The sequence below is a fragment of the Paralichthys olivaceus genome, chromosome 3 (genome assembly GCF_024713975.1).
Source record: "Paralichthys olivaceus isolate ysfri-2021 chromosome 3, ASM2471397v2, whole genome shotgun sequence".
Taxonomy (NCBI): domain Eukaryota; kingdom Metazoa; phylum Chordata; class Actinopteri; order Pleuronectiformes; family Paralichthyidae; genus Paralichthys; species Paralichthys olivaceus.
The window spans coordinates 18,747,695-18,773,919 of NC_091095.1; the positions used below are offsets into that span (position 1 = coordinate 18,747,695).

Consider the following 26,225-nt stretch of genomic DNA (forward strand, 5'->3'; position numbering starts at 1 on the left):
TTGTTAAACTCAGAGGACCTAAAGTGAATTCTGGTATGACCAGATTTCGGTGAACACACCCCCAGAGGATGAAATTCGCAGTGTCCATATAAAAGCCTGTGATTTGTAGAGGCTTGTCGCTCTTGATCAACACACAAGGATAAAGGTAGGAAGAAAAACTTAATGCATATTCTTATTCACCACTGTATGAAAAGATGATGAGAAATGGTTGTTGATAGACCGTTGGAAGGGCAGAGAAGTTGACTTTCCATATTTCAATTTTTTTGGGTACAAGATTTAAACATAGTGCACATCCCAGCATATATTAAGATGAATGTATGGGTAAAGCAAGATGATAAAATGCAAGTGGAATTAGGATTCCTGGGGATTTTTTCACAGCCAAGGAGCCCTGCAAAGTAGAAAATATCAAGGGATGTCCTCATAGTGTACATGATTTTAATTAATAATAATTTCTTCTTCTTACCTTTACTAAGTTATGTGAAAGAGCAGAACAAGAAGAATTTCTTAGAAAGATATAAGACATGTTGAAAATATTTTCATCATTTCAATACTGAATGAAAATGAATCATTTTAACTACATGCTTAAATCTAAATGTTCAAATTAAATGTTTCTGTTCTCCTCCTGCAGCTCAATTATGGTGCATAAAGTAGCAGTGATTGGGGCCGGTCCCAGTGGTCTCACCAGCATGAAGGCTTGTCTGGATGAGGGCATGGTGCCAACTTGCTTTGAAAGCAGCGATGATATGGGAGGACTGTGGAAGTTCAAGGCAAGTCACCATTCAGAACAAATGCTGACAAACGTTTTTGATTTATGCCCCAATTATTTAATGTACAACAGTATTAAAGCATTGCAGCAGCAATTTGAGCAAAGTCAGCAGTCAAAGGTCTTTCTGTAGTTTAATTCAGCTGGATTCAGATGGACTCACAGCACATCACATTTTATGTATCACCTTGAGTCATGCAAGTACAAAACAGCATTCTTGTCAGCTGTGGTTTGACCTCTAACCAGATGGCCTGTGGTTCACTCCCAGTTTTCCCCATTCGACATGCCAAGTGTCCTTGGGCAAGGTTCTGAACCTGAAATTGCCCCTGGTGGCTGTTCCATTCTTATAGAAAATGTGCTGCCCTTATTTGCACTGTGTTAATGTGTTTGTGTGAATGTAAAACTGTACTAGAAAAGCACTATATAAATATGGACAGTTTATTCTGCTGGTAGAACTCACAGGTCATCTTGTCCTTGGACGTGCAGTGAAGTGCTGTAACTTACACAAGTCTGCCATGTAAAGATTGTAGAGAATACACTGCCAGTTTAAGGGGCATTGAAACAATGCATAGGATGTCAGCTGATAAGACCTTTTACTGTTAAAGAGAAGGATTAAGAAAGAAATACTTATAAATTAGGAATACAGCGGTCAACCTTATCATTATTATTCTTTTTCCTTTTGTCATTTGAAACCTCTTCTCTACAGGAAGTATCAGAGCCAAACAGAGCCAGCATCTATCGTTCCCTCACGATCAACATTTCCAAAGAGATGATGTGCTACAGTGACTTCCCCATCCCTGCTGATTACCCTAACTACATGCATCACGCTAAAATCCTGAAATACTTCAGGATGTATGCAGATCACTTTAAACTGCTGCAGCACATTCAATTCCAGGTAACGAGCAGAGAGAAGCATGTGGCTTGTTATATTGACTTGCTGAAGTCAGATATTTCAATTTTACTGTACATGTAAATTTTACTTTTCTAACATTTTAGACCTTGGTTAAGAGTGTCAGACAGAGGCCGGATTTTTCCCGCACTGGTCAGTGGGAAGTGGTAACTGAGAATAGAGATGGACAGGAGGAGCGTCATGTCTTTGATGCAGTGATCTGCTGCGCAGGACACTACACCTATCCCAACATGCCACTTAAAGATTTTCCAGGTACAGCCATGTTTGTTGTTAATCTTCCTTTTGCTTTGAAGATCATTCCACTTTCATCTAACGCATTGAGGAATTTGTTGCAACATGTTGGTCGTCATTATTTCTTTTTGGCATGAGATTCCAACACCTTTTCATCACACATTAAAATAGTAGGAAAAAATGACATAATTATCAACTTGTTGTTCAATAGTGTGCACACAAACATTTTCCAAAATGTTACGTACCGGAATCCAAAATGTGTTCCAACCCGCATCAAGAAAACAATGGGCAGAGGAACAAAATTCATCTGTGGTGTTGCAGGAATTGAGACGTTTGAGGGGAAGTACTTCCACAGCTGGGATTACAAGGGCCCAGAGGACATGTACGGGAAGAGGGTGGTGGTCATCGGCATTGGTAACTCTGGAGGTGACATCGCAACAGAGGGCAGCAGAGTAGCTGAGGAGGTGAGGAAGTTACTTTTTATGGTGCTTGACTTTTGTTAGGATTGATTCATGATTGCTTGCGCAGGTAGTGATCTGTCCGTCCTTCTCATCATGCAGATGTATCTGAGCACTCGTCGCGGTGCCTGGGTCATCCGTCAGGTTTCTGACAATGGCATGCCTGTGGACATGAAGTACAACACACGTTTCGTCCACATCTTGTTCCAGCTGTTGCCGATGAATGTCCTCAACTGGATCGGCGAGAAGAAACTCAATGCCATGTATGACCACACCATGTACGCTCTCAAACCCACACACAGGTAGGTTGCTGTCAGGACCACACAGGATTTTGCTCTCTGGTATTAAGGCATAAACTCTTTGCAAAAAGAGGAAGAGTGTGATGTGTTGGAGAAGGAGATCCTCTGCATCTCACCAGAATATCTTAGTCTTCTGTTCGTCCTTCTTCTGCTGCCTCACCAGGCTCTTCAGCCAGATCCCAGTGATCAATGACGATCTGCCCATGAAGATTCTGTCCGGAGCGGTCACTGTCAAACCGAATGTGAAAGAGATCCGTGGCTCCACCGTGGTGTTTGAGGATGGCACTTTTGTTGAAAAAGTCAGAGAATTACATAAGATAAGAATTACCTAAAATAATATTATTATATATTATCACTAACTTTCTGCCTTTTTGTTACAGGTGGATACAATTGTGTTCGCAACAGGATACAACTACGATTTCCCCTTCTTGCCAAGCAGTGCAATATACAAGTCAGGGCACCGTGTGGGTCTGTACAAGCACATTTTTTCTCCCACATTAGAGCATTCAACTCTGGCTGTTGTGGGTTTCATCCATGCCCTTGGAGCCATCATGCCACAGGCTGAAATGCAAGCCCGCTGGGTCGCACGCGTCTTCAAAGGTGAGGCAGCATGTCCAGTTTATCAGCTGCATTTAAAATACATGTCGGCATATTTACCTCTGTCTGTCCACTGATTTTATCTCCTTAGGACAAAGTAAGTTGCCCTCAAACCAGGCCATGATCAAGGCTATTGAGAAGGACACCAAGGACATTGAGAAAAAGTAAAACTCCCAGTACCAATTTGCCTCACCAATGTTACAACCAATATTGTCAACATTGTTGTTTTTACTTTAACATTGAACTTCTAACTAATTCACGACTGATTTCTCCTCCCCACAGCTTTAACGTATCAAAGTTGACACCCCTGCAGGTGGACTTTGTTACCTACATGGATGACTTAGCTGGAGAGATTGGTGTATTCCCAAATCTCCTCTGGCTCTTCTTCACTGACTACCCTCTGTTTAAGAGGGTCTTCTGGGGACCAGTCACAGCCTACCAATACCGCTTGACAGGGCCGGGGAAATGGGCCGGAGCCCGCAAAGCAATCTTCACCCAGTTCGACCGCATGTACCAGCCCCTGAAAACAAGAAAGGTCTGAAATTATTCTTTTTTCTTCTTTGTAAGTCTTAAAGGTTCAATGTGTAGAATTTCGTGATATCCATTGTTGAAATTGTATGTTGCAGCTGAACACCCCTCACCTCACCCTCTCCTTCCAAACATGAAAGAGAACCTGTGGTAGCCTTTAATTGTCATAAAAACTCAACCTAAATCTCACACACTGGACCTTTAAGTTTGATGCTAAATATATATCTTACATTATCTTAACATAAAGTACAGTATCCAAATGTAAAAAACCATTACTCCATCTCTTCCAGCTGGTGGAGCATGAGCCATCCACCGCTGGCCGCCTGTTAAAGCTGAGCCTGACACTCATGGCCGGAGGAGCCACTGTCTACTACGTCCATGTGCACTACCCGACTGCTATGTCCACCCTGCTGTCCAAACTTCATCCACAGACAGTCTAATACTCCGGAGTCTGCACTCAATCAAATCACAGCAGTGTCTTGTGTGTTTTTGGGTCCAATATGATGTCAAAGGGGAAAATTAATTGTCTCGTCATAAAAGCAAAGTAGTGCTGACAAAAGGTACAAAATATTGGAGAGGCTTTTTTAAATATGGGCCATAAAGGCAAAATCAAAAGCATCAAAAACTGCCAATATAGCACAGGACCCCTAAAAATGCATGCACACATACAGGATTGGCATATAAAAACACAGGAATGCATACATCAAACAACATATCTATAGTTTTAGAACCCTGAGAAATCCACCTAAGTTATAATACACTGCTATTTATCTTGTGATTATAATATAATCTGTAATTAATTTGGAGTAATGTCTTAGTTAGTTATACTTGTATCTTTATATTTGATATATTTAAACACTTTATTTCTTCTAAAAATGTTTTATGCAACAATGTCTTTTTAATTTCATTTTATTCCTATTCCCAACAAAATCCATTATTTGGGGTAAATCAGTCATAAATAAATATTGAAAAGAATGAACACTGGCAAATGCAACAGAAAGAGTTTTAGAGTCACAGTCTCACACTTTGCACACCCATTAACCTTCCCAATATCCCTGCACCACATGAAAGTACCACTACCTCCTACATAGGAGTTGGCAGGTGGACTAAGAGATTTTGAATTAGTTGGTAGAGACAGATTAACTGAATCTGTCTGATTCAGAAATGACAGCACAGAAATGACAATTGATTGTCAAGATTCAGTGAATGTCTAATGGGCAAATACAAGTAAGCTCACCAGACTATTTACCTCATATTTAACTCTAACAAACTATTAATAGGCAATATTTTCCAATGTGAATAAACTTCATAAACCTAATAAAACTGATCTGGGTGTCTTCTTTGGTCCAACTCTCCGAAACACAAAAGAATACTTACAGAAAGGAAGATAGGAAAAATGTGCTTTAGGGAGGAAAAATCCAGACTTTAGAGAAAAGAAAGGTATATTGAATCAACATAATTTGGTTACAAGCTTTATTAACTCACCCTACCTGTAAAAGCGAGTGCTGCTTTAACAGTGTCCCTATATGAAACATGTCACCTCAGAGATGTAGTTATTTACAGGTAAAGACTAGTGAAGCGTTCGTAGCTGAAAAGTCTTCTTTTGTTTAGTTTTTGAAGTCCCTGGGTTATTTGGCCACACACTGGGAGATTGGGCACCTTTGACAGTTTGCCTCCAAGAGGTGTGTTCCTGCCACTAATTGCTTGTATTGCGTAGATCAGATAAATAGTGGGCAGAGGTGGAGAGACTGATGTAGGTGGTTCAGGTTTTATGGGCATTATGAGCCCATAAAGCTACTCCACCCTGAGCCAAAACACAGTCTCCAGCACTGTTGGGCCCCTCTGTTAGTTGGAGCCCTTCTCTCAGTGGACTCCTCTGAGGACAGAACAAACCAAACTATTTGCAATGCTGGTAAACTAATCTACTGCATTATACTGTCATTTGTGTGCTTGTTTTGTGCAGAGCTTTTTATAAACAGTAGATGGTAAAGTGTCTGTTCATCCTACCTGGTGTATCTGCACTCAATGTTTTTCATGAAACTGAATTCGTTTTGTTGCTGTTGCTCTTCTTCCGCCCAAACGGTGTGCTTGCACTCAGATATATTGTTGCTCGCACGTATTTCCTGCGCTCCAGTTTCAGCCCTTCTCCGCACACGGGCTGCTTTCTGTGCGCTCGTGAGACGACATCACTTAACTCAAGTGGCGGATCGACAGTCAACACGCACCAGCAGAGTCAAGGACCTCAAGTTTTTTTATTTCAATAGTTTCATAACTGGATTAAACTTTTGAGTTAAGTGAAGTTGTTTCCAAATTCCAAGCGCCGGGGGGAAATCATAGACTGTATATGGGTGAAATCCAAGAGCAGACGATTCACGAGTAAACAGAAAGCAGCCCGAGTGCGGAGAAGGGCTGGAGCTGGAGCGCAGGAAATCCGTGCGAGCAACAATATATCTGAGTGCAAGCACACCGTTTGAGCAGAAGCAGAGCAAATTTAAGTGCAAACAGTATGCAAGAGCCGGGTTTTGATGAAAAGTAATGCTCAGTCTGAACATAACGCTCTTGATTTAAGACTTTGGACTTGTTTTCTGGAGGGTGGAGTTCTGACTGCTCTCTGGTTTCTGATTTACGCCTGCATCACCTCTGTAAGTCTTTTACTTAGTTGTTTCAAATCAGAGGTTAATTATATAAAAGAAATGCGTAGCTTATACATGATAGTCCCAGAACCTAAGGGGAAAGGTGTGGAGATGAAGGACCCTGGGAGACTTAGTTCCGGAAGCTGTCCTTTCTCTTCAGGACAAAGGACACATGTTGACGCAGGCTTTGGTTACAAAACTACGGTTCAGCAATAATTAGTCCCAACTACGGATGTCGGGATTTACCGGTGTTACGATAACTGCGGTTTGATAACGTCACGATTTCATAACCGTAAGAATTGTAAAAACTACGGTATTTAATTTTGCTGTCCTGTCTCTCGCGAGTCACAGTTTGTGTGCAGGAGCCACTGAAACGTCATAAGGCAACTAAATCAAAAAGCTCCCAAAAATTACTTTTAAGTAGATAAACGTTACCCTATAAAAACTAACTGGATAAAGATGATGTTAATAATACATAGTTCATAAGCTTTATTTTTAGCTATCTATTCGCTTTATTTTGCTTGTTGTGAGTCTTTTTTCTTCTATAGTATCCAAAATCGGTAAAACCGTGTTGAGTGATGGTTCGTCGGGTGGCGGTGGTCGGAGCAGGCAGTTCAGGTCTGGCCTGCATCAAGGTCTGTGTTGATGAGGGCCTGGAACCTGTCTGCTTTGAAAGCAGTGATGACATTGGTGGCATGTGGAGATTTAAGGTGAGAAGGGGGGAAGATTTTCAGAGCCTCCCTCATATTTGATTTCTTTATAGAAGTTTGCGTAGCGGGAACATAATTTGTCATCATTGGATAAAATGACAAAATTTCTTCATCAGAGTGATTTTTTTCTTCATATCTTGTTTTGCTTTGTGTCATCAGGAGTCCCCTGAGCCAGAGCGAGCCAGCCTGTATCGCTCATTGGTGGTCAACACCTCAAAAGAGATGATGTGTTTCAGTGACTTTCCCATGCCAGATGACTATCCAAACTACATGCTCCACTCTCAGCTCCTGCAGTACCTCAGGCTCTATGCTGAGCACTTTTACTTGCTCAGATACATCAACTTTCAGGTAAACACGCCAAGAGTGTCACTGATTTATCACACAAACCTATGTAGCATCAAAAGTCTTAACATGTTTCAATGTGCACACTCATGATTCAGACAACGGTGAAGAGTGTTACACAAAAGCCAGAGTTTTCTCTGTCCGGTCAGTGGGATGTAGTGACCATAAACAGGGATGGAGAGGAAGAATGGCACGTCTTTGATGCTGTTCTGGTGTGTTCAGGTCCTTACGGCCATCCATCGTTACCGCTTTCAAGTTTTCCAGGTCAGTCAACAAACAGCAGATTTATCAGCATTATCAAGCACACTGAGGGATCGAAGTGGAATGATTTTTCTTGGAATGAGCTCAATTTATTGTTTTCCTTTGCCACTGCACCTTCTGTTTCCCTCCAGGATATGAGACTTTTACTGGCAGGTGTTTTCACAGCTGGGAATATAAAGATGCAGAGGCATTGAGAGGAAAGAGGGTGGTGGTGGTCGGCATGGGAAATTCTGGAGGGGACATTGCTGTGGAGATCAGTAGATCCTCTGAGAAGGTAAGACAGAAAAGAATTGAATAGTTGTTTCCAATGCTTCTTGACAACATATACACGTGGTCCTGAAACAGTTATGGGCTTTGAACTAATCCAGTAAATTTTTGTAATGATGTTTATCCTTAGGGACACATTCTTTTTTCTTACTGTGTGAAGTTTTTATTACATGGCAAAAAAGTGTAGAAGTGTATAGAAAATGTCTATACATGCATCCATCAGCATCCCTTTTGTCTAACTGTATAGAGACCATAGAATGTACATAAAAATGGAGACCATACTGCTCACCAAAAGTAAAGCCTAAGCTTCTCAACTGCCACCTGGTGGCTGGCTGCAGTATCGGTCATACTCGATGTAACAGCAGAGACTGGCTCATGATTGGTGGGGGGGTCTCGCTACCACAGCTCCATCTCGATCGTGTCTGCCCAGACTGGCTTCCAATGCACAAGATGGCATTTCTACATAACGGGAGCGAGTGGAGACACATTTTTCATTTTTTTTCATTACATTTTTTTTTAATGTGTCTCATTTTTACGGTATCTAATGCTACATTTACAGAACATATGCATAAGCTCACACCATCTTCTTCCCTCTGACAGACATTTCTCAGCACACGAGAAGGGGCCTGGGTGATTGGCAGGATGTCTACCAATGGTCTGCCTCTGGACATGATAAATATATCCAGACGCATCAATATCCTACAACTGCTGGTCCCCCAGACCCTGACCAACTGGATAATTGAGCGAAAACTGAACCGCAAATATGACCACAGATTGTATGGTCTGAAGCCCAGACACAGGTGACACCTTTTTACCTGCATCTTTATCTCTGACACATGAATCTTGTTTCCTGTTGCACAACTTTTTATGTCACTGTTTAACCATTATATCTTTAAATTCCCAATTCATACCATTTATTCACCATATAAACTATAGTTGTACCAAAGTTATGAGTCCGAATTTGGTTTCAGACTGTATGCCACAATCAGTTGCTTGTGTTATTTTCCTGCCAGCCCCAAGTAAAATGTCTGTAAAATGTTGAAGTGTGTCATGTGACAATACAGCAGGTACATCTGAGGAATATTCACATGGAGGAAAAGTCTAATACACAACAGATGTGAAACTGGAAGAATGCAAATATTACAGGATGAAAAAGAGGTGTCTTACATGTAACAAAGACAACAGGATTCAAGAGCTTTTCAAAGTATGGGCCAATGCCAGTGTTGATATGGGGTAAACGAAAATCAGTGGATGTTTTACATCATGTAATGTGGTTGTAAACATTTCTGACTCTGGATCTCCTGATGCGTTCTTTATATTTTAAAGGCCAAATCCTGAAAATGTCCAATTCATGTCTAAAAAGGCTTATGTGAGGTCTGTTTTAGTCCGTAATATGAGAGAAAAGTTTTATTTTCTGTGTTTAACATTTCATCGCTTTCACAGAATTTTGGACCGAAGGATATTGATCAATGATGATCTTCCTGGCCGAATCCTCCAAGGGGCACTGGTCCTGAAGCCAAACCTGAAAGCGTTTGTGGAAACGGGAGTTGTGTTTGACGATGGCACAGTGGAGGAGAACATCGATACTGTGGTCTTCTGTACTGGATATAATGAAAGCTTTCCATTCCTGCCTCCAGCTTTGTCTGATGGGACAAATGGAGAGTTGACATTGTACAAGTAAGTGTGTTGTAAAGATACTACTGATAACGTTTATTAAGCCAGTCCATGGACACATTAATATACAAATGTAATAATTGGTTGGTTTATTTAAATTCCTTCTGAAAAGCACATTTATGAACTAAACTATTTAATCTTTGATTAAAAAGTCCACAGACTTTCTACAAAATTACATTATTTGTGGACATTTTATAACATTTTAGTGAAAAAACTAAATTTAACATGTGACCACCATAGACTGTATATAAAGTTGGATAACATTCCACTGCCTCAAAAGTGAAGCCAAATCATTTTGATTGCAGCCTTGTGGCCTGCTGCTGTATAGGTCATAAACTGGCCACCTCCATGTTGGTGGATGGAACATGGACCAAACTAAAATTCAAAGTACAAGTCAAGTAATTTTTTCTCACAGATGGTTTGTGTCATATTAGGTAGTTCTTATTACACCTTTTTTGGTTATTTGATGCTTTAATAACAGGGTGAAACATCATGATTGACATCTAAGACTGACTTGTGATTGGTCAAGCATGGGTATCACCGGGACCTACAGCGGCTCTATTCCCCGTTCACCACATACTCGGACTCAAGGCGGCAGCAGAGATTTTGGCTTCATTTCTGGATAGTGGGAGGAAGTGGAGATGCGTCATTACGCCTCATAACACAGTATACACCAAAAATAATTACGTATTGAACTAGATTGTAATAGTACATCTAACACTCATGTATGAAGAACTTCATTTTGTTGGAGCAATTTCTTCTTGTTGTAATATAATGTCATAATTTCAATGCATCTCTCCACAATTATTTTTAATATCAGGAGACTGTTCCCTCCTTCTCTCCAACACCCCACACTGGCCATCATAGGATTTTTTCGAACAAATGGACCAATCATGCCCACAGTAGAAATGCAGGCACGGTGGGCTGTTAACGTCTTTTCAGGTAAATACTCAGATTTACACAAAAAGGATTAATGAGCAAGATGTGTTACTCTGCACTGTTTACCTTAAAGGTTTGAGGCATCTTCCTTCTCAGGAGAAAATGCTGGAAGTCATTGAGTCTGATAGACAGAGATCCATGAAAAGGTAGAGATCATTTACACACTGATATTTCCAACACTGTGTGTGGATAGAAAATAATTAAACTCGATTTTAATTGTATATGGATGAATTATTTCCTTTCCTTTGTGTTCTCAGCTACCCCTGCCCACGACAAGCTGCTCTTAATGTGAATTACGTCCAATACCTGGATTTCATGGCAATGGAGGTCAGTTCAGTTTGCTTCAGGTGAAACTGTGTTACCATGTACATATGAAAGACGCATTTATATTAGACTTCCGATTACAGGTAGGAGCTCAACCAAACTTTCTTGCACTACTCCTGAGAGACCCTGTGCTCTGGGCAAAGGTCGTCTTTGGTCCATTCACTCCCTATCAGTTTCGTCTCGCTGGACCTGGACAATGGGCCGGAGCCCGACACGCTATCCTCACTCAGTGGAAGCGGGTTGCTCAGCCTTTCAAAACCCGAGTGATACCAGAACCAGAGCCTGGGTCGTCTGTCTTTTCCCTCCCTCGGCTGCTCACTTTGGGAGGAAGTGTGATAATGGCTGTACTTTTGTCTAAAAATCTTCCAGTGCTGCAGGGTGCAACTGAGATTCTGGAGAGGAGATAGATTTTCTTTGAGGGACACCTGGTTGACTGGTTAAACCACAAGAACATGACGACTAGAGGCTTCTCTGTGCACAGACAAGTAGCTATCTGCTGGATTCATGTACCTTTTGGAAGTAATTCATCAACTTTTTTGTGTTCATTTGCTTTTAATTCAGATTGTTGAAATGACAATGTTTCACTGTGAAGCTGTGGATCATTTAATTACTATAAATTTACTGCTAATTCCATGACCAAATTTTAGGATACCTTATATGTGGACTCACTTTCAGCCCCCATAAACCCTGCAGGGAAACAGGTTATAAGGACATGAGAAGAATTTGTGCCACAACACACTGGTGTTTTGTCCTGTTGCTTTTTCTACCCTACATACCAGACTGGAGGTGTGCACCTTTCTCACACAACCTCCATGAGACAAAACACAACCAGACATGCTCCTGCAGGTAAAACTATACCTGCCACTCTCAGTATAATATGTGCAACTCTCCTTTTTTTATGTGGCGCTGCTTTTCACAAATGCTCAAGGTATTACTTACTCCTCACCTTGAATACCCTCAAGATCAAGTTCTACCTGTTTATGTTCCAGATGGCACAACAAGCCTTGCTTTTCTCCCCCTGCTGTTTTACTGTACTGTCTGATTCATTGTTTCTATCCAGACCTTTACTGATAAAGCAGAGTAGAAATTTCACATTTGTTCACTAGGAAGTCTCGATCTGTTATAAATAACAGGTAATTCTATTGAAAAAAGAAACATTGATTGGTCAAGTGGTTGGTTGGTGGGCTGGTTAATTGGTTGGATGGTTGGTTGTTAATTCCAAGTGATTGCTATTATGAAACCCAGAGAGACATTTAATTACAACAGCAGATCAACTGAACACCAAAAGTTGGAAAAATATATATATTTACAGAATTATATGATGAATGAATAAATAATTTGTTTTTATTGTCAAATTTCTTGAGTCAATGTCGATTTTTTTTTTTAATGAATTGAAGTATTAAAACAGTGTGTTTTTGATTTGGCTCTGATCAGACAGGAAATAACCTTCTCATGAGCTCAGTGTGTGTCACTCAGAAACACCTTACAAGCAGCTGACAGAGGACCTCTGGCTCCGGTGCAAACTTTGTCAAATAAAAAGTCAGAACAAGACTCACTCACACTTTTTGCTCAGTACAACATGAGATGTGACGTGAACAGCATTACTCAGTGTTAAAATGACCGGAGTGACACAGATCCATGTATTTAACCATTAAACAGGTAACCTTAAGGTTAGGAGCTGCCACTGCACACAACTGCTTGTGTTAATGGTCTTCATGGAATCTTTTCTTAGATTGTTGTTGTCTTAACTTACATTCAACTGTTCTTTATCTTTTTGAGGACGCCTAACCTTCTTGGTGTTGTACTTTGTCCTGTTTTGCTATCATCGTAGCAGAAATAGTTCCCCACTTTAACCACTACAGTGGTATTTTAACTCCCCTGCGTCACACTTCAGTTTGTCAGGTTGTGTCAGAGTTGATCATTATCCTGGGTTAAAAAAGAACGACACGCTGTCCAGTGCAGTCATAAAGTCTTCATTCCTGGTGGTTAAGTGATGCATTTTGTGTCATTCAATTTAGAGCATACATTTTAAGTACTCCTCTAGATACATATTGAGATTCCTCATAGGGTGGGAGTACAGGAAGAATTTCAATTATCAGGTTTACTAGATTTATGCAATGTTGACATTTCCTATGGATTCTATTATCTTAACAACAAACTGAGGAATTAAAATGTATATGCACTTTGTCTTTAGTGATCATATCACTATGTAGAACTTTGATTGTTAAAAACAGACTGTTAAACTGAGCCTCTTGTTTAGCTTGGCTTGTTCATTCCTCAATAAGACCAAAAAAAAAAGAACACAAAGAGTATGTGGTGTCAGTGTTATTAGGTGATGAATGTGTTGCCCCCTACGTCTTTGCTTAATAGCTGCTAAAACTGATAAATACAATAGTTTGAATCTATTTTTCACAGTGTAATGTCTTATCCTGCCACCAGGTGGTTTGGACGCAGCCGTGTTGCCAATTCAAGTAGGCGTGTAGTGGGTGTGGTTTACGCACGGCCGCAGCTGCATATACTTGATGTTTGCAAGTGGAACAGCGGTGGCTTTATTTAAAAAGCTAAGAAATGTCACAGTATGTGTTATGTGTAAGTCCAAGTTTGTCATTGTCAGCGTCAACTCCTCTCGGTCAGAGGTTGCTCTTGTATTTCCACCTCAGCAAAGGGGATTGAAAACAGTAACCACCCAAACGGAACAGGAGGAGCATGCCCTCTGAAATGATCGCAACCAGAGGGGGGTAGACATTTACATCAGTGGACATTGTAAGTGACTCATCTCCCCCAGTGAAGAGGTAACCTTGAATATTTTAAGGTTTGTTATTAGTTGTGGTGCAAAGCAATGAAATCTAAAAACATTTTCTTTGGTAAAATTGCAACTATTCTGTATTTTGGTGAGAGTTTGTGGAAATGTTTCTGTGTTGGTGTTTGAGATATGCACAGTTTACCTTTGTCTCATTCTAGATTTAACACAATTATCTTGATTGACTCAATCACACTATGTGCAAATCAGTGACTGAAAAATAAAGAGTGTGAAGGTCATTACACATATCATGAAATGGCTTCACATTACAGTACAAAACAACTAATTTCACTCTTTCGCTCATTTCCGTGGCTGTTTGCTGCGTTTCCTCGCCAGTATGGTTCAGAAGGTGGCAGTGCTCGGTGCGGGACCTTCAGGTCTGACCAGCATCAAGGCCTGTTTGGATGAAGGCCTGGAGCCGACGTGTTTTGAGAGCAGCCATGACATTGGAGGACTGTGGAGATTTAAGGTGAGGGAGAAAGCTTTTATTCCAAGGCCATATTTCCACTTCTTGTATATCAAGCAACTCTAATAATGGGGTAATCAGGTTTTTAGTCTGTGAAGGTGTAACTGATGGTAAATGAAAGTAAAACCCATTGTTTTGTCATATGAACACATCAACATTTAATATGTTAGATAATAATGTTTCTGATCTAAATCAGAACATGCTAACCACGGATTGGATGCAAACACACTAATAGTTAAATAGACAAAAAATTACACACTTTTAATCATAGACCTCCCTACAAGACTGTGAGCTTCCACCAGAAATCAAACTCTGTTCATTTATAATCTGATAATACAATAAAAAACATCCAGAGCTTGAAATTGTTAATTAGGATCATACTTAAAGTCTCTGCAGTTCATGCTACATCCAGACAGGCACCACAGTTATCTACTATTTTAAAAGTCCTGTTATTGGATTTAGATTTCTGACAAAGCAGAGAAGTGAATCTTATGTCCATCATATCTTTTTCAGGAGAAGCCAGAGCCTGGACAGGCCAACATCTATCAGTCGGTGGTCATCAACAGCTCCAAAGAGATGATGTCGTTCAGTGACTTCCCTCCTCCTGCTGAGCTCCCCAACAACATGCACCACTCTGAGGTGCTGCTGTATCTGCGCCTCTATGTGCAGGAGTTCAAACTGCTGCAACACATTCGCTTCCAGGTCAGTGGTCCAGAGGAGAAATATTATGATGTAACACACGTCTATTAGGACTATGAATCACGGTGGATGTGAAAATGATGAAACTAGACATTGAGAGATTCTGTTGGTGTTAAGAAGTATCTTTTTAGTGATTCCCTGGAGGACAGAAAGAGTGCCATACTTTTTTTTAAATTACATCTAAATGTCCTGATTCACCCTGTGTATTTTGATGGTTTTTAACATAACATAATGTTTTTATAAAAATAAACATTTTTTTGGGCAAAGCATGACAAAGACCTATATTTTCTATCACTGTTCAGAAGCTTTATTGATGCCTCTGTGCTGGTGATAGTAGGTGGGCCAAAGGTCGCTGTGACCTCTCAAAAAACTCTTGGCTTGCGAACATGTTATCTGAAGAACATCTTTTGAGGGTTAAAGGTCAGAATCATGAACATGTTTTTTTTTGGTTGGAGGAATACGTTTACAGGGCGGCAATTCTAGATTTTGTCGATGTGTATTTTTAAGATGTATATTCCTACACTGGATTACAATATAAAAACCTTGCTTGAAGACTCTTATGTAGAATGCATTAATAAAACTGTGTCTCTTGTCCCAGACCACCGTGCTCAGTGTGAAGCAGACCCCAGACTTTGCTGCAACAGGCCGATGGGAGGTGGAGACGAAGAGCAGAGATGGTGAGAGGGAGACCTGTGTTTTTGATGCAGTGATGGTTTGCACAGGACACTTCACCCAGCCTCACCTGCCACTCAGAGACTTCACAGGTAACCAAGATTCATAATAGTATACTAGTATACCTTCACGTTAGCGAGAAACACACTGTGGTTGTTTGTATTCTTGCTTCACCTCTGCAGGTATTACTCGGTGATCTCTAAACTGGATGTAAAAGAATTACAGACATGTTCTCTAAATGCAGCTTAATAAGGTACATTATCTCTCTTCTTACACCGTTTCAGGTATTGAGAGCTTTGAAGGCAGATATTTCCACTCCTGGGAGTACCGCAGTGCTGAGGGGATGCAGGGGAAAAGAGTGCTCGTGATTGGGATTGGAAATTCTGGAGGTGATATTGCTGTTGATATCAGTCGAGTTGCTGAGAAGGTACTGAAATACCTCTTTTTGAAGTATTGGTTTAATTTCAAATACAGCAGTGTACAATTGATATTACCTGTAACAAACTGTAATGCTGACAGTGTAAAATGGATATTTCCTCTCACGGTGTGACATGACCCACAGGTGTACCTCAGCACCAGGAGCGGTGCATGGGTTGTCAGCCGCGTTGGACAGGAGGGATTTCCCGCCGACCTTGTGGGGACTTCTCGAATGCATTTGATGATAGGGAAGCTCTTCCCCTCATGGATCAACAGTATGCTGGAGAAGAAGCTGAACGAATGGTTTGACCACAAACTATACGGCCTGAAACCAAAACACGGGTATCAAGATACTGTAGATACATTTATTTAATTTTATTATATAATATTTGATCACACCCCACAATATCAAATATATATATATTCCTTTTGATATTTGTGCGGCCTTGCCATTAGTGAATTCCTAGTGTAATGATGTCGTGTGGGTTTGTGTTCTTGTGGCAGATTTTTTGCACAGATTCCTGTTGTAAATGACGACCTGCCGGCTCGGATTATCGCAGGTCGTGTTCAGGTGAAATCAAACGTGAAGGAGTTCAGTGGGTCCAGTGTGGTCTTTATTGATGGGAGTGTCATAAACAACGTGAGTATTAGTACATTTCTTACAGATTCTCTTTCTACAGAGGCAAAACTTTCTTTTATAGGGGATAGGAGCTGGGGGATGAGACAATTCGCAGGATAAAATCCTTCTAACAAATGATTTACTGCTCATATTCATTTCATCTTAAAGTGTTATATTTGTTTCATACAGGTGGATGTGGTGGTGTTTGCCACAGGCTACAACTACAGCTTCCCCTTCCTGCCCTCAGCTCTGCAGGCTAAATGTGGTTATAGGCTGCGTCTCTACAAACACGTGTTTCCTCCCGGACTCACCCAGCCAACGCTGGCAGTGGTGGGCTTCATCCACGCCTTGGGGGCTATCAATGCACTGGCTGAGATGCAGGCCCGCTGGGCTACTAGAGTTTTTAAAGGTAAAAGAACAACACATAAACTGGGTTTTACATTTACGTGTGTAGTGACAGTTTGAGAAGATACAATACCTTACCTTGAAAAAAAGCATTTCTCAATATGTGTGATATTTTAACCGTGAACCTTTTATACCAGACTGTTTCTTCCCAATCATCATATTGAATAATTACATTATATGTATAATATGTATGAAGTGGTGCACCACAGTAGCTACAGTGATAGCAAAATCCCTGAAGTATAAATGTGTCTTCTTTGGGTTTTTGTGTGTGGTTTTTTAAATTTTTTTAATTTGACTGAATTCTCTCCCATGCAGGTTTATCTACCCTCCCCTCAGAGGAGACCATGGTGAAGGAAATTCAGCAAGACACCACAACAATGCACCAGAGGTAGGAATGATTAATGATTAATTAATGTAAATATGCTGAATCAAAAAGCACTCTGACATATTTCATGGGACCTTTAAAAAGATCTTATCTTACTGTAAAGGGAATTATACAATTCCACCTTAGACATTAAACTGTCCATATTTCTGTTGGTTTTATTGGTCGGTTCTGCTGCACAGAGCCAATCTGACTGTGGCCTGTAGGGTCAAAACACTACAAAGTAAAACACAATGTTTCATAAAACATAATGACACTACAGGACAGGGAGGAGCAAAACATCATTTCCTGTTTCTGTTCCTTGCTTTAATTATAAATTGAGAAAGAAACAGAATGATGATTTTAAAATGTTGGGTTACACTCACTGGTGAAAAAGTGGCAGTTATACTTGTTGTAAAGGAGAATTTGTTTGTATTTATATATTAGTATAACTCAATTAAACAATTGTATTCACACCTCAGTATTTTACCAATATCATCCTTTGACCAAATATGTCTTAAATGTTCCTCCTTCAAATTTGAAGCAACTGAAACACATTTTTGTTTTAACCCTCCCCCCTCTTTAGATTTGCCTGCTCTGAGCGTAACCCCCTGCAGGTGGAGAACATACCTTACCTGGACTCTCTGGCGGAGCAGGTAGGGGCTCGACCAAACATACCGTGGCTCATGATGAAGGACCCCAGACTGGCTATGCAGGTTTTTCTAGGTCCATGTACACCATATCAGTACCGCCTGACTGGACCGGGCCGGTGGGCTGGTGCCCGTCAAGCCATTCTCACTCAGTGGGAGCGCGTGCTTCAACCCTTCAGGACCAGAGTAGTACCACAACCAGAGCCCAAACCCTCCTCTAGACTGAGCATCGCAATGATTTTCTCAGGTGTTACAATGTTGTGCTGCTTCTGCTACAAGAAGCAGCCTCTCTGCTTATTCTCCTCTGCTCAGTAAGCTGCATGGTTATGTATGTGTCCATTTTAAGGTTTTGTAGGCAGATCATGCTTTTAGACTGTTTGAATGAAAATAAAACATTTTAAATAAAACACGCCAGTTACTTTGCATTTTGGATGTGAGATTAAGCTTGTTACAAAATGCTAAATATATATTGAACCAACTCTATCAAAGTCAGCCCCTGATATGAAATATTAGCGAGTTTAAGTGAAAGGATGCTCAGTAGTGAATGTGTTTATTATGTTGCAGCACTCTATTATTATTATTATTACTATAACTGATTATCGATCTGTATACTGTGTCAGTGAAGAATTACAGTGGGCTGTTATGTTCCTCTTGAACCCAGCAGATGGAGACAACTTAAAGCTGAAAAGCTGAGAGACCTGATTTGCAAAACAGCCCATGAGCTGTAGTCTACAATTGTAAGCAGTGAGGGTTATATGAGACATGTGTTATAGATTAAGAATCCATCTTTGAAAACAAGGTTTGAACAGGCTTATTTTGGTTTGGTCGACCTCTATCATTACCCGATCTCTGTATTTCTATTAGAAAACAGGAAACTTGAGACTCTTTGGCTTATTAACATCAACAGATGTAATGACTCACTTTAATGTGTGTGACCATTTTGATTCATACATGTAGGCAGCAGGATGACAGAATGTGTTTATATGATTTATGCTCCATAATGTATGTTTAGACAGACGATCACTGGTTTACAAGAGTAAATATGATCTATTAACGATGAAAACAACTGATTGGTTGACTGGGTGATAGTGGTCGAGCAGCTTCCATCTGCTGTTTCCATTTCATATTTGAAAGAAAGAATCAATGTTGACGTTTCCTCCTCTGGAACTCAAGGGTCCCTGGAGGGACTGATAAACATTCCACTCTCACTCCCCCTAGTGTTGGACATATAAACTGTGGGACCCATAGACTCAGCACCAGTAAAAGAAGACACGCTTCTTTCTTCTAGAGGAAAAGGTAAGAAATACACTAACTGCAGGCACACACACGCACGCACGCACACACACACACACACACAGCGGATGGTGACTTTAGAGAGCTTGGTGTTAAAGTTTTTGTCTCAGTGCATGAAGCTTTTCTCTCTGAGGCTGCAGACAACGCCCGAGAACAGTCACCAACACTTAGTGAGTTTTGTAATAACATCTCGGGCTGGAGGATCACGGTGACCAGAAGCTAAAGTGCGACTAACTTCCACAGAGAGATCCACGCTGCAGAGCTTAGCTCGTGGGGAGCGTGCGTGACAGATAAAGAAACGTACAGAGAGGGAAGCAGAGGGAGTTCAAAGTCCAGTGGAGCAGAGCCACTGTTCTGTATAAAAGCAGTCTGAGGACACGCAACCACACACTGCAGTGTAGGACCACTGTTATTGTCTGACTCTTCCACTCTGATCTGATCCTGGTTGTTTCCTCCACAGAGCTGAAGGATGAGTCGACGTGTGGCAGTGATCGGAGGAGGCAGCTCAGGTCTGACCGCCATCAAGTGCTGCCTGGACGAGGGGCTGGAGCCTGTGTGCTATGAGAGCAGTGATGACATCGGTGGTCTCTGGAGGTTCAAGGTGGGTCACACGAGGTGGCAGGCTGCACTGTCTCACTTAGCACATACTGTCAGTCACTTGAATTTATAATAATGATCATTATTATCCTGTGACACTGCACCTTAATAGGATTTCATATTCTGTTTGTAATGAAAAGTGTATATTGTGTATTTTTTTATTTCATAGGGTTAGGGTTAGCCTATTAGCCTATTTCTATTCTATTGTGTACATTCACTTGCTTTCTTGTTAAGTTTGTTTTCATTCTTTGCTGCTCAGTGGTGGTTCAAGCCATGATAGAGGTATAATAAAAAACACAAATAAAAATAAGATTTGCACAAATCAAACCACAAGAACTACACCCTTACAATGAAGATTCAAAATCCTGACCTTTCTTGCCTCCCATCGTTGCGCTTGATTCCCCCACTACCCACCCCTACCTTGAGTGTCCGCTTCAACAAGGTTAATTGTATGACATCACTGACCTGATGTTTTTCTTGGTGCCTCTAAATCTGTGCTGTAATCAATGATGTCACTAAAAGTGGTTGATTTGTTGTTCTGCAGGAGAATCCGGAGCCGGACAGGGCCAGTATCTACCACTCTGTCATCATCAACACCTCCAAGGAGATGATGTGTTTCAGTGACTTTCTGATCCCTGCACACTACCCAAACTACATGCACAACTCGCTCATCATGAACTACTTTCGGATGTATGCTGATCACTTCCAGCTCACCAAGCACATACGCTTCAACGTAAGGATCCCTCGCCACCTTTCTGCTTCGAATTGCGTTTCTTTTCATCTGAAGTGTTGCACCATTCTCCCCTTAAGTTTCTCATCTAAAATTTATAGTAAATATTCGTCACCATTCCTTCAAGACAAATCTGTGTTTGCACTCCTTCTGCCTCTCTGCCGCACAGACCCGAGTCTTGCAGGTGAAGCAGCGATCCGATTTTTCTCACTCTGGCCAGTGGGATGTTGAAATAGAGACCAAGGACGGCAAACGAGAGAAACACATTTTTGATGCTGTGATGATCTGTATTGGACATCACTGCCACCCCAACCTGCCTCTCCAAGACTTCCCAGGTACAACTGACATGGATTAGAGCGGGAAGTTGAGATCCAATCACAGGTGGACACAGAAGACACATTCAGGGCACATTTTAACACTCAGTTGTCCACTTGTGGTTGTATCTCTCATGATTGATGTTAATACCAGGTCTAAACAGGCCCATAGATGAACAGAACAGTTTGCGGCCACAGAAACGCACATCCACCCATTAATCTCATATAATATATAGAGAGAGATTCTTTGTGCTGCAGTAACAAGTCTATTTTTATTTTTTCAGGCATTGAAACTTTCAAGGGAAAGTATTTCCACAGTCGGGACTACAAGACTCCAGAGGAGTGGAGGAATAAAAAGGTGATAGTGGTTGGAATAGGAAACTCCGGTGGAGACATAGCAGTGGAGCTGAGCAGAGTCAGCAAACAGGTTGGACTGAGATATTGATTCATGTATGTCTTAAATGTTTTTTAACGTCATGTGTTCTGTCAAGAAGAACAACGGACAGAAACAAACTTCTGACATATCAAAGTCTGGTGAAGTGTAAAATGAAGATAAACTAATCCCTCTCAATAAAGTTAGACGTAAAAAATAACATGTTATCAATAGTGAATATTATCAATAAATGAAATAATTGAGTGAAGTCTCAAGTGATGTTTTAAAATGGGAATTGTGTGGATACATATACATATGGATATTTCAGAGTATTGGTATGATAATGACTGTGTACCATGTGTTCTCTCCTCAGGTTTACCTGAGCACTCGAAGAGGAGCCTGGATTCTGAACAGAGTTTGGGAAAATGGAATGCCCCTTGATTTGCTCTTTAATAGGGTGTTTGACACTATACAGAAAATTCTTCCCAGCAGTGTTGTCTGTGACCTGGGAGAGAGAAGGCTCAACCGAAGATTTGATCACAGTCTGTACAATCTGAAGCCAAAGCACAGGTAGTGGGTCTACTTTTTTACAGCTACATAATTTGACTAAGCAGCCTCTCTTATCTACAGCATGTGTTTGCAGTGTAAGCAGCAGAGCTTGAGGATGAAAATGTCAGTCCAGTGCATAATACAGAGGAAGATATCTCGACTACTGTTGGCCAGAATAGCTGTACAGCAAGTTTTACAGCTATTCTGTCGATAGTCGTGGTCCGATCATGATGAATTTTCTCTTATTTAATTCATGAAACATTTTAAAGACTTGTTATTTCTATGGTGTTATGGCAGCATTTTCCTTTTGATCATCATGATATTTTTTTCTCATCTTGAAAAACACTTCACACCGATGTGAACATAAATCTCAGGTTGTTCAGCCAACATCCCACAATGAATGATGAGCTTCCCAACCGCATCCTGTCTGGAACGGTTCAGGTGAAACCCAACATCTGCAGATTTCAAGGATCCAGTGTGGAGTTTGACGATGGGAGCATAGTGGAAGATGTTGACCTGGTGGTAAGTTGAGAAAATTGTCTGTACACACTCACAGACTCACACTAACATCTCTGCTCAGCACAGCTGCCAAGTATTGTGAGACTGACATGAGTCTCCTGTTTGACAGGTGTTTGCCACAGGTTACCGCTTTTCCTTTCCGTTCCTGGCCTCACTTGTGGTCTCGGTGTCTGACAACAAAGCATCTCTCTACAAGTACGTGTTTCCCCCTGAGTTGGACCGTCCTACGCTGGCTATCATTGGACTGGTGCAGCCTCTGGGAGCCATCATGCCCATCTCTGAGATACAGTCCAGATGGGCCACACGGGTCTTTAAAGGTAAAGATTTTAAAGATCCAACTTTTTCTGTCCTTTTCAGACATATTTTGTGTTTGAGAAGATAAATCACAATGTCTCTTTTCCCATAGGTTGTGTCAAGCTTCCTTCAGTGGCAGCCATGCTAAAAGATGTCCAGTGCAAACAGGACACCATGGCCAAAAGGTACGGCAGTGGATTTGGTTCACTTTGTGATCACTGACATATATTGTATTTGTCACATTTTGAATTCCACAACATGACCAGCTGGAATTTCTTTTCCAGGTATGTGGCCAGTCAGAGACACACCATCCAGGTAGACTACATCAACTACATGGATGAGATAGCAGAACAGGTGGGAGTTCGGCCACACATCCTAAAGATACTGCTGACTGATCCCAGGCTGGGATTTAAGGTGTTGCTGGGTCCTTGCTCGCCGTACCAGTATCGTCTCAGAGGGCCAGGAAAGTGGGCCGGGGCCCGTCAGGCCATCCTCACTCAGTGGGAGAGAGTGTTGAAGCCCATGCAGACCAGACCTTGTGATGAGCACAAACCCAAGAGTTCATACAAGTGGCTTCTGATTCTGTCAGCTGCTGCTGTGGGCTTGGCTGTGTACATCCATAGGAACAACCCTCCTGCTTTCCTACAAGATCCCACTGCACTGCTGGACAAGATTAAAGCGTACCTTCCTGTACAGTGATGTGAAAAAAACATTTCACTTTCTTATTTTTCTACATAATAACATGTGCTATTCAATAATGCCATACCACGCAGCATCAAAGGGCAGCTTATGATATACTATGCAAAAAGATATCATTCATCATAACACAGTATGTAATTGCTACAATCACAATCTGGGTGGCTGTGGCTCAGGGGTTAGAGCAGTTGTCCTCTAAACAGAAGGTCGGCAGTTTGATCTCAGGCTTCACCGTTTCGCATGCCGAGGTGTCCTTGGGCAAGATACTGAACTCCAAGTTGCCCCTTCTCACAAAGAAAAGTGATAGACTGTGTGAATGTATTACTTTACTGTAAAGGGCTTTGAGTGGTCATCTTATTTTCCTGGCATAGCTGTGTACTCATACTGCTAATCTCTGCCTCATATTTGAACACAGTGTATGAACATATATGTTTAGGGGTTTCTTCTCTGAGTTGATCTGTGTTGACTTAGTTAATAACTAAGAATTCCTTAATTATGTTTATGAACACATGAATCAATATATTTGATAAATGATGAATTACAAAGCTGTAACTTTTAATCTTTTGATAACTTGTTTGATTCTTTTATGCAAATAAAATGACGATTTTGCCCCCAGAGAACATCTTCAGATTTTTTGTTATGCACATATAAATGTGTTTTATCACACTTTTAACAAGATTATCATAAATCACATTCTTTGTAAGTTCATGAATAGACAGCAGTTCATTTTTCTCAATGTTTAGTCATTACAGTTAGTATTTCTGCCACTGAAAGAAAAAGGAGGTACCATGAGGCAATATACCATAGCTATTAATGTTCCCCATAATTTTTTGGGAAACTACCCCTAAAGCCCAATGCCTTCAGTGTTTTCTGTAGATCTTTAAGTGGTGTTCAATCCAGCCTGCAAGACTTTCCTGAACTCATGAAATAGAATCAAGTCATTGTCCTTGATCATGTCACAGTAATTTAACATATCTAGAAGAAAACAGATGCTATTCTAAAACTTCAATTTAAGAAAGCTGACAACTTGAGATATACAGTTCTTGAAAAAGATTCTAGTGTTTTATTTGTATCAGGCCTGGTCACAGAGGAGGGGTCAGACGCTACTTCAAAATGGGTATTAAGTACTGTAGTTGCAATGGGACCAAGTTTTATATATTCCTTTCATTACAAGCTATATTATAAATATGGCGGTCTTTCTCGCCATGTTAAAAAAGTCTTCTTTTTTTTAAAATCCTTGGATCCACTGCAATATGTTCTTCCTTGGGCCATGTCCCTCAGCTCAACACTTACTGAGTAATCCAGCTAAAATATAACAGCCTGAAAAAGATTAAACACCCCTCTGAATATATTCTAAATTCACTAGTATGGGATTTTGAATTTGAAACCATACCACGGTGTAAACTCATGATACCAACCCCCTAAATATGTATAACATAAATTATACAAATTGTATAAAATATGCATATTTTCATCCAGATTCACACATAAATCTCAGAGATATCCACAAATGTTCATGGTAGCTCATTTCAAGTCGATTTTGTGAAAAAAGAAACCTAAGTTTAACATATCAATCAATTGCATACAAATAATGTCTAAATACCTGTTTTCTGGAAGAAAAGTGACAGAACGAAGATGTATTAAAAAAATTACCTGAACACACAAGCAGCTGATTTTCAAATTAATAAAATAATGCTATTTATTGCAACAATTTACAGCGTACCAGTGAATGTGCAAATAATGTGGCATTATTGCCACAACAATGGCAATAATGTGTGTAACTACAATAAGGCCCAAAACTACAATAGCACGGTGCAAGTTGATGAAGGGGGAGGAGAGAATCCAGATGTAATGGGATTCCAAATAGCAGTGTGGCAGAGGGCAGAGCAGGAAAAGGTGACACTAAGGCTAGGGGAGGATAGACAGAGTTAGTAGATGAGCAGGGAGGCATACAAACATCATAATCTCTAAAAAGCAAAGTTCAAGCACATTACCACAAGGAGAGACTTATATTACAGGAGGTGAGTAGTAAGATCAGAAACACACATTGTATAAGGTGCTTCGTTCCCAATCAAACCAGATTTTCAAGGGATAGAAACAATGCAGAGCTCCACAAAAATCAATTACAACTGAGGAAAACCAAAAATGAAAAGTTTGGGAAATGAACTAAATAACAGACACAAAATACAGTAGGACTAGGTCATACAAGGAGCCAAAACCATGTTACTGCTTAAGTTTCCTCGTCAATCACTCATAAGATAAGATCTGTTTTGCACTTTGGCAACTTGACTCGACTTGAACTCTCTTGGATGACAGCTGAGACGTCTTAACATAGGCTTTAAACAACCAGGTCCAGTCTTCGGAAAACTTTGCTTTTACAATTCCTCTAAAAGCTGTTGGACTTATTTAAATTTTCTCAACTTTAAATGTTGGGTGTTGTTGTAGTTAGTCACATAACATTCAAATCCCAAACTAGTGGATTTAGAATATTTTCATAGGGGGGTTTAATCTTTTTCAGGCTGTTATATTTTAGCTGGATTACTCAGTAACTGTTGAACCGAGGGACATGGCCCAAGGAAGAACATATTGCAGTGGATCCAAGGATTTTAAAAAAAAAATACTTTTTTAACATGGCGAGAAAGGCCGCCATATTTATAATATAGCTTGTAATAAAAGGAATATATAAAACTTGGTCCCATTGCAACTACAGTACTTAATACCCATTTTGAATCTAAATTAAAATGATCCTGTTTGTAATCAAAACACACCCCTCTGCTTCTTTTCTTCACCAAACATCTTGTATAATTGTTGAGTGGCGTCTGACCCCTCCTCTGT

At 40.6% G+C, this 26,225-nt stretch overlaps 4 protein-coding genes across 14 annotated transcripts; all 4 read left to right on the forward strand.

Moving 5' to 3' along the window:
* Nucleotides 1–17: 17 nt before the first annotated feature.
* Nucleotides 18–5,111, forward strand: LOC109625342 (flavin-containing monooxygenase 5-like). Of its 2 annotated transcripts, none has more exons than XM_069522325.1 (11): nt 18–145; nt 629–771; nt 1,474–1,658; nt 1,760–1,925; nt 2,226–2,368; nt 2,465–2,664; nt 2,825–2,960; nt 3,042–3,261; nt 3,350–3,422; nt 3,541–3,793; nt 4,077–5,111. In XM_069522325.1, exons 2-11 carry the CDS (start codon nt 636–638, stop codon nt 4,224–4,226), a joined length of 1,662 nt encoding a protein of 553 aa, XP_069378426.1. In that variant the 5' UTR covers nt 18–145; nt 629–635; the 3' UTR covers nt 4,227–5,111. The 2 variants fall into 2 exon arrangements, with proteins under 2 accessions (XP_069378426.1, XP_019936112.1); XM_020080553.2 differs by having other exon boundaries at nt 629–767; nt 1,470–1,658.
* Nucleotides 5,112–5,559: 448 nt separating this feature from the next.
* On the forward strand, nt 5,560–12,291 carry LOC109625237 (flavin-containing monooxygenase 5-like). Of its 8 annotated transcripts, XM_069522329.1 has the most exons (12): nt 6,298–6,428; nt 6,765–6,839; nt 6,968–7,129; nt 7,289–7,477; nt 7,570–7,735; nt 7,864–8,006; nt 8,600–8,799; nt 9,443–9,676; nt 10,494–10,615; nt 10,686–10,758; nt 10,870–10,939; nt 11,020–12,291. In XM_069522329.1, exons 3-12 carry the CDS (start codon nt 6,998–7,000, stop codon nt 11,341–11,343), a joined length of 1,653 nt encoding a protein of 550 aa, XP_069378430.1. In that variant the 5' UTR covers nt 6,298–6,428; nt 6,765–6,839; nt 6,968–6,997; the 3' UTR covers nt 11,344–12,291. The 8 variants fall into 8 exon arrangements, 6 of the variants coding, with proteins under 6 accessions (XP_069378429.1, XP_069378428.1, XP_069378432.1 ...); XM_069522328.1 differs by lacking the exons at nt 6,298–6,428; nt 6,765–6,839 and adding an exon at nt 5,560–5,698; XM_020080389.2 differs by lacking the exon at nt 6,765–6,839 and having other exon boundaries at nt 5,926–6,428.
* A 1,159-nt stretch (nt 12,292–13,450) lies between these two features.
* On the forward strand, nt 13,451–18,432 carry LOC109625752 (flavin-containing monooxygenase 5-like). 3 transcript variants are annotated; one of them, XM_020081182.2, is made up of 10 exons: nt 13,451–13,728; nt 14,073–14,205; nt 14,716–14,904; nt 15,500–15,665; nt 15,858–16,000; nt 16,136–16,332; nt 16,495–16,630; nt 16,799–17,018; nt 17,330–17,402; nt 17,962–18,432. In XM_020081182.2, the coding sequence occupies exons 2-10, from the start codon at nt 14,074–14,076 to the stop codon at nt 18,338–18,340; spliced, it is 1,635 nt and encodes a 544-aa protein (XP_019936741.2). In that variant the 5' UTR covers nt 13,451–13,728; nt 14,073; the 3' UTR covers nt 18,341–18,432. The 3 variants fall into 3 exon arrangements, with proteins under 3 accessions (XP_019936741.2, XP_019936743.2, XP_019936742.2); XM_020081184.2 differs by having other exon boundaries at nt 13,559–13,699; XM_020081183.2 differs by having other exon boundaries at nt 13,648–13,748.
* A 105-nt stretch (nt 18,433–18,537) lies between these two features.
* LOC109625751 (flavin-containing monooxygenase 5-like) lies at nt 18,538–24,007 on the forward strand. The gene is made up of 10 exons (XM_020081181.2): nt 18,538–19,321; nt 19,779–19,919; nt 20,460–20,648; nt 20,815–20,980; nt 21,244–21,386; nt 21,706–21,902; nt 22,256–22,403; nt 22,510–22,717; nt 22,807–22,879; nt 22,979–24,007. Exons 2-10 carry the CDS (start codon nt 19,788–19,790, stop codon nt 23,391–23,393), a joined length of 1,671 nt encoding a protein of 556 aa, XP_019936740.2. The 5' UTR covers nt 18,538–19,321; nt 19,779–19,787; the 3' UTR covers nt 23,394–24,007.
* Nucleotides 24,008–26,225: the final 2,218 nt, after the last annotated feature.

Bases quoted from the DNA above. Each gene is read 5' to 3' on its own strand.
- LOC109625751 (XM_020081181.2), top strand. From the start codon at position 19,788: ATGAGTCGACGTGTGGCAGTGATCGGAGGAGGCAGCTCAGGTCTGACC. The intron at 21,903-22,255 runs GTAGTGGGTCTA...CATAAATCTCAG, and splicing joins AATCTGAAGCCAAAGCACAG to GTTGTTCAGCCAACATCCCA. The intron at 22,404-22,509 runs GTAAGTTGAGAA...CCTGTTTGACAG, and splicing joins TGGAAGATGTTGACCTGGTG to GTGTTTGCCACAGGTTACCG.
- LOC109625342 (XM_069522325.1), top strand. From the start codon at position 636: ATGGTGCATAAAGTAGCAGTGATTGGGGCCGGTCCCAGTGGTCTCACC. The intron at 1,659-1,759 runs GTAACGAGCAGA...CTAACATTTTAG, and splicing joins TGCAGCACATTCAATTCCAG to ACCTTGGTTAAGAGTGTCAG. The intron at 3,423-3,540 runs GTAAAACTCCCA...TCCTCCCCACAG, and splicing joins ACCAAGGACATTGAGAAAAA to CTTTAACGTATCAAAGTTGA.
- LOC109625752 (XM_020081182.2), top strand. From the start codon at position 14,074: ATGGTTCAGAAGGTGGCAGTGCTCGGTGCGGGACCTTCAGGTCTGACC. The intron at 16,001-16,135 runs GTACTGAAATAC...CATGACCCACAG, and splicing joins TCAGTCGAGTTGCTGAGAAG to GTGTACCTCAGCACCAGGAG. The intron at 16,333-16,494 runs GTATCAAGATAC...TTCTTGTGGCAG, and splicing joins GGCCTGAAACCAAAACACGG to ATTTTTTGCACAGATTCCTG.
- LOC109625237 (XM_069522328.1), top strand. From the start codon at position 6,998: ATGGTTCGTCGGGTGGCGGTGGTCGGAGCAGGCAGTTCAGGTCTGGCC. The intron at 7,130-7,288 runs GTGAGAAGGGGG...TTGTGTCATCAG, and splicing joins GTGGCATGTGGAGATTTAAG to GAGTCCCCTGAGCCAGAGCG. The intron at 10,759-10,869 runs GTAGAGATCATT...TTGTGTTCTCAG, and splicing joins AGACAGAGATCCATGAAAAG to CTACCCCTGCCCACGACAAG.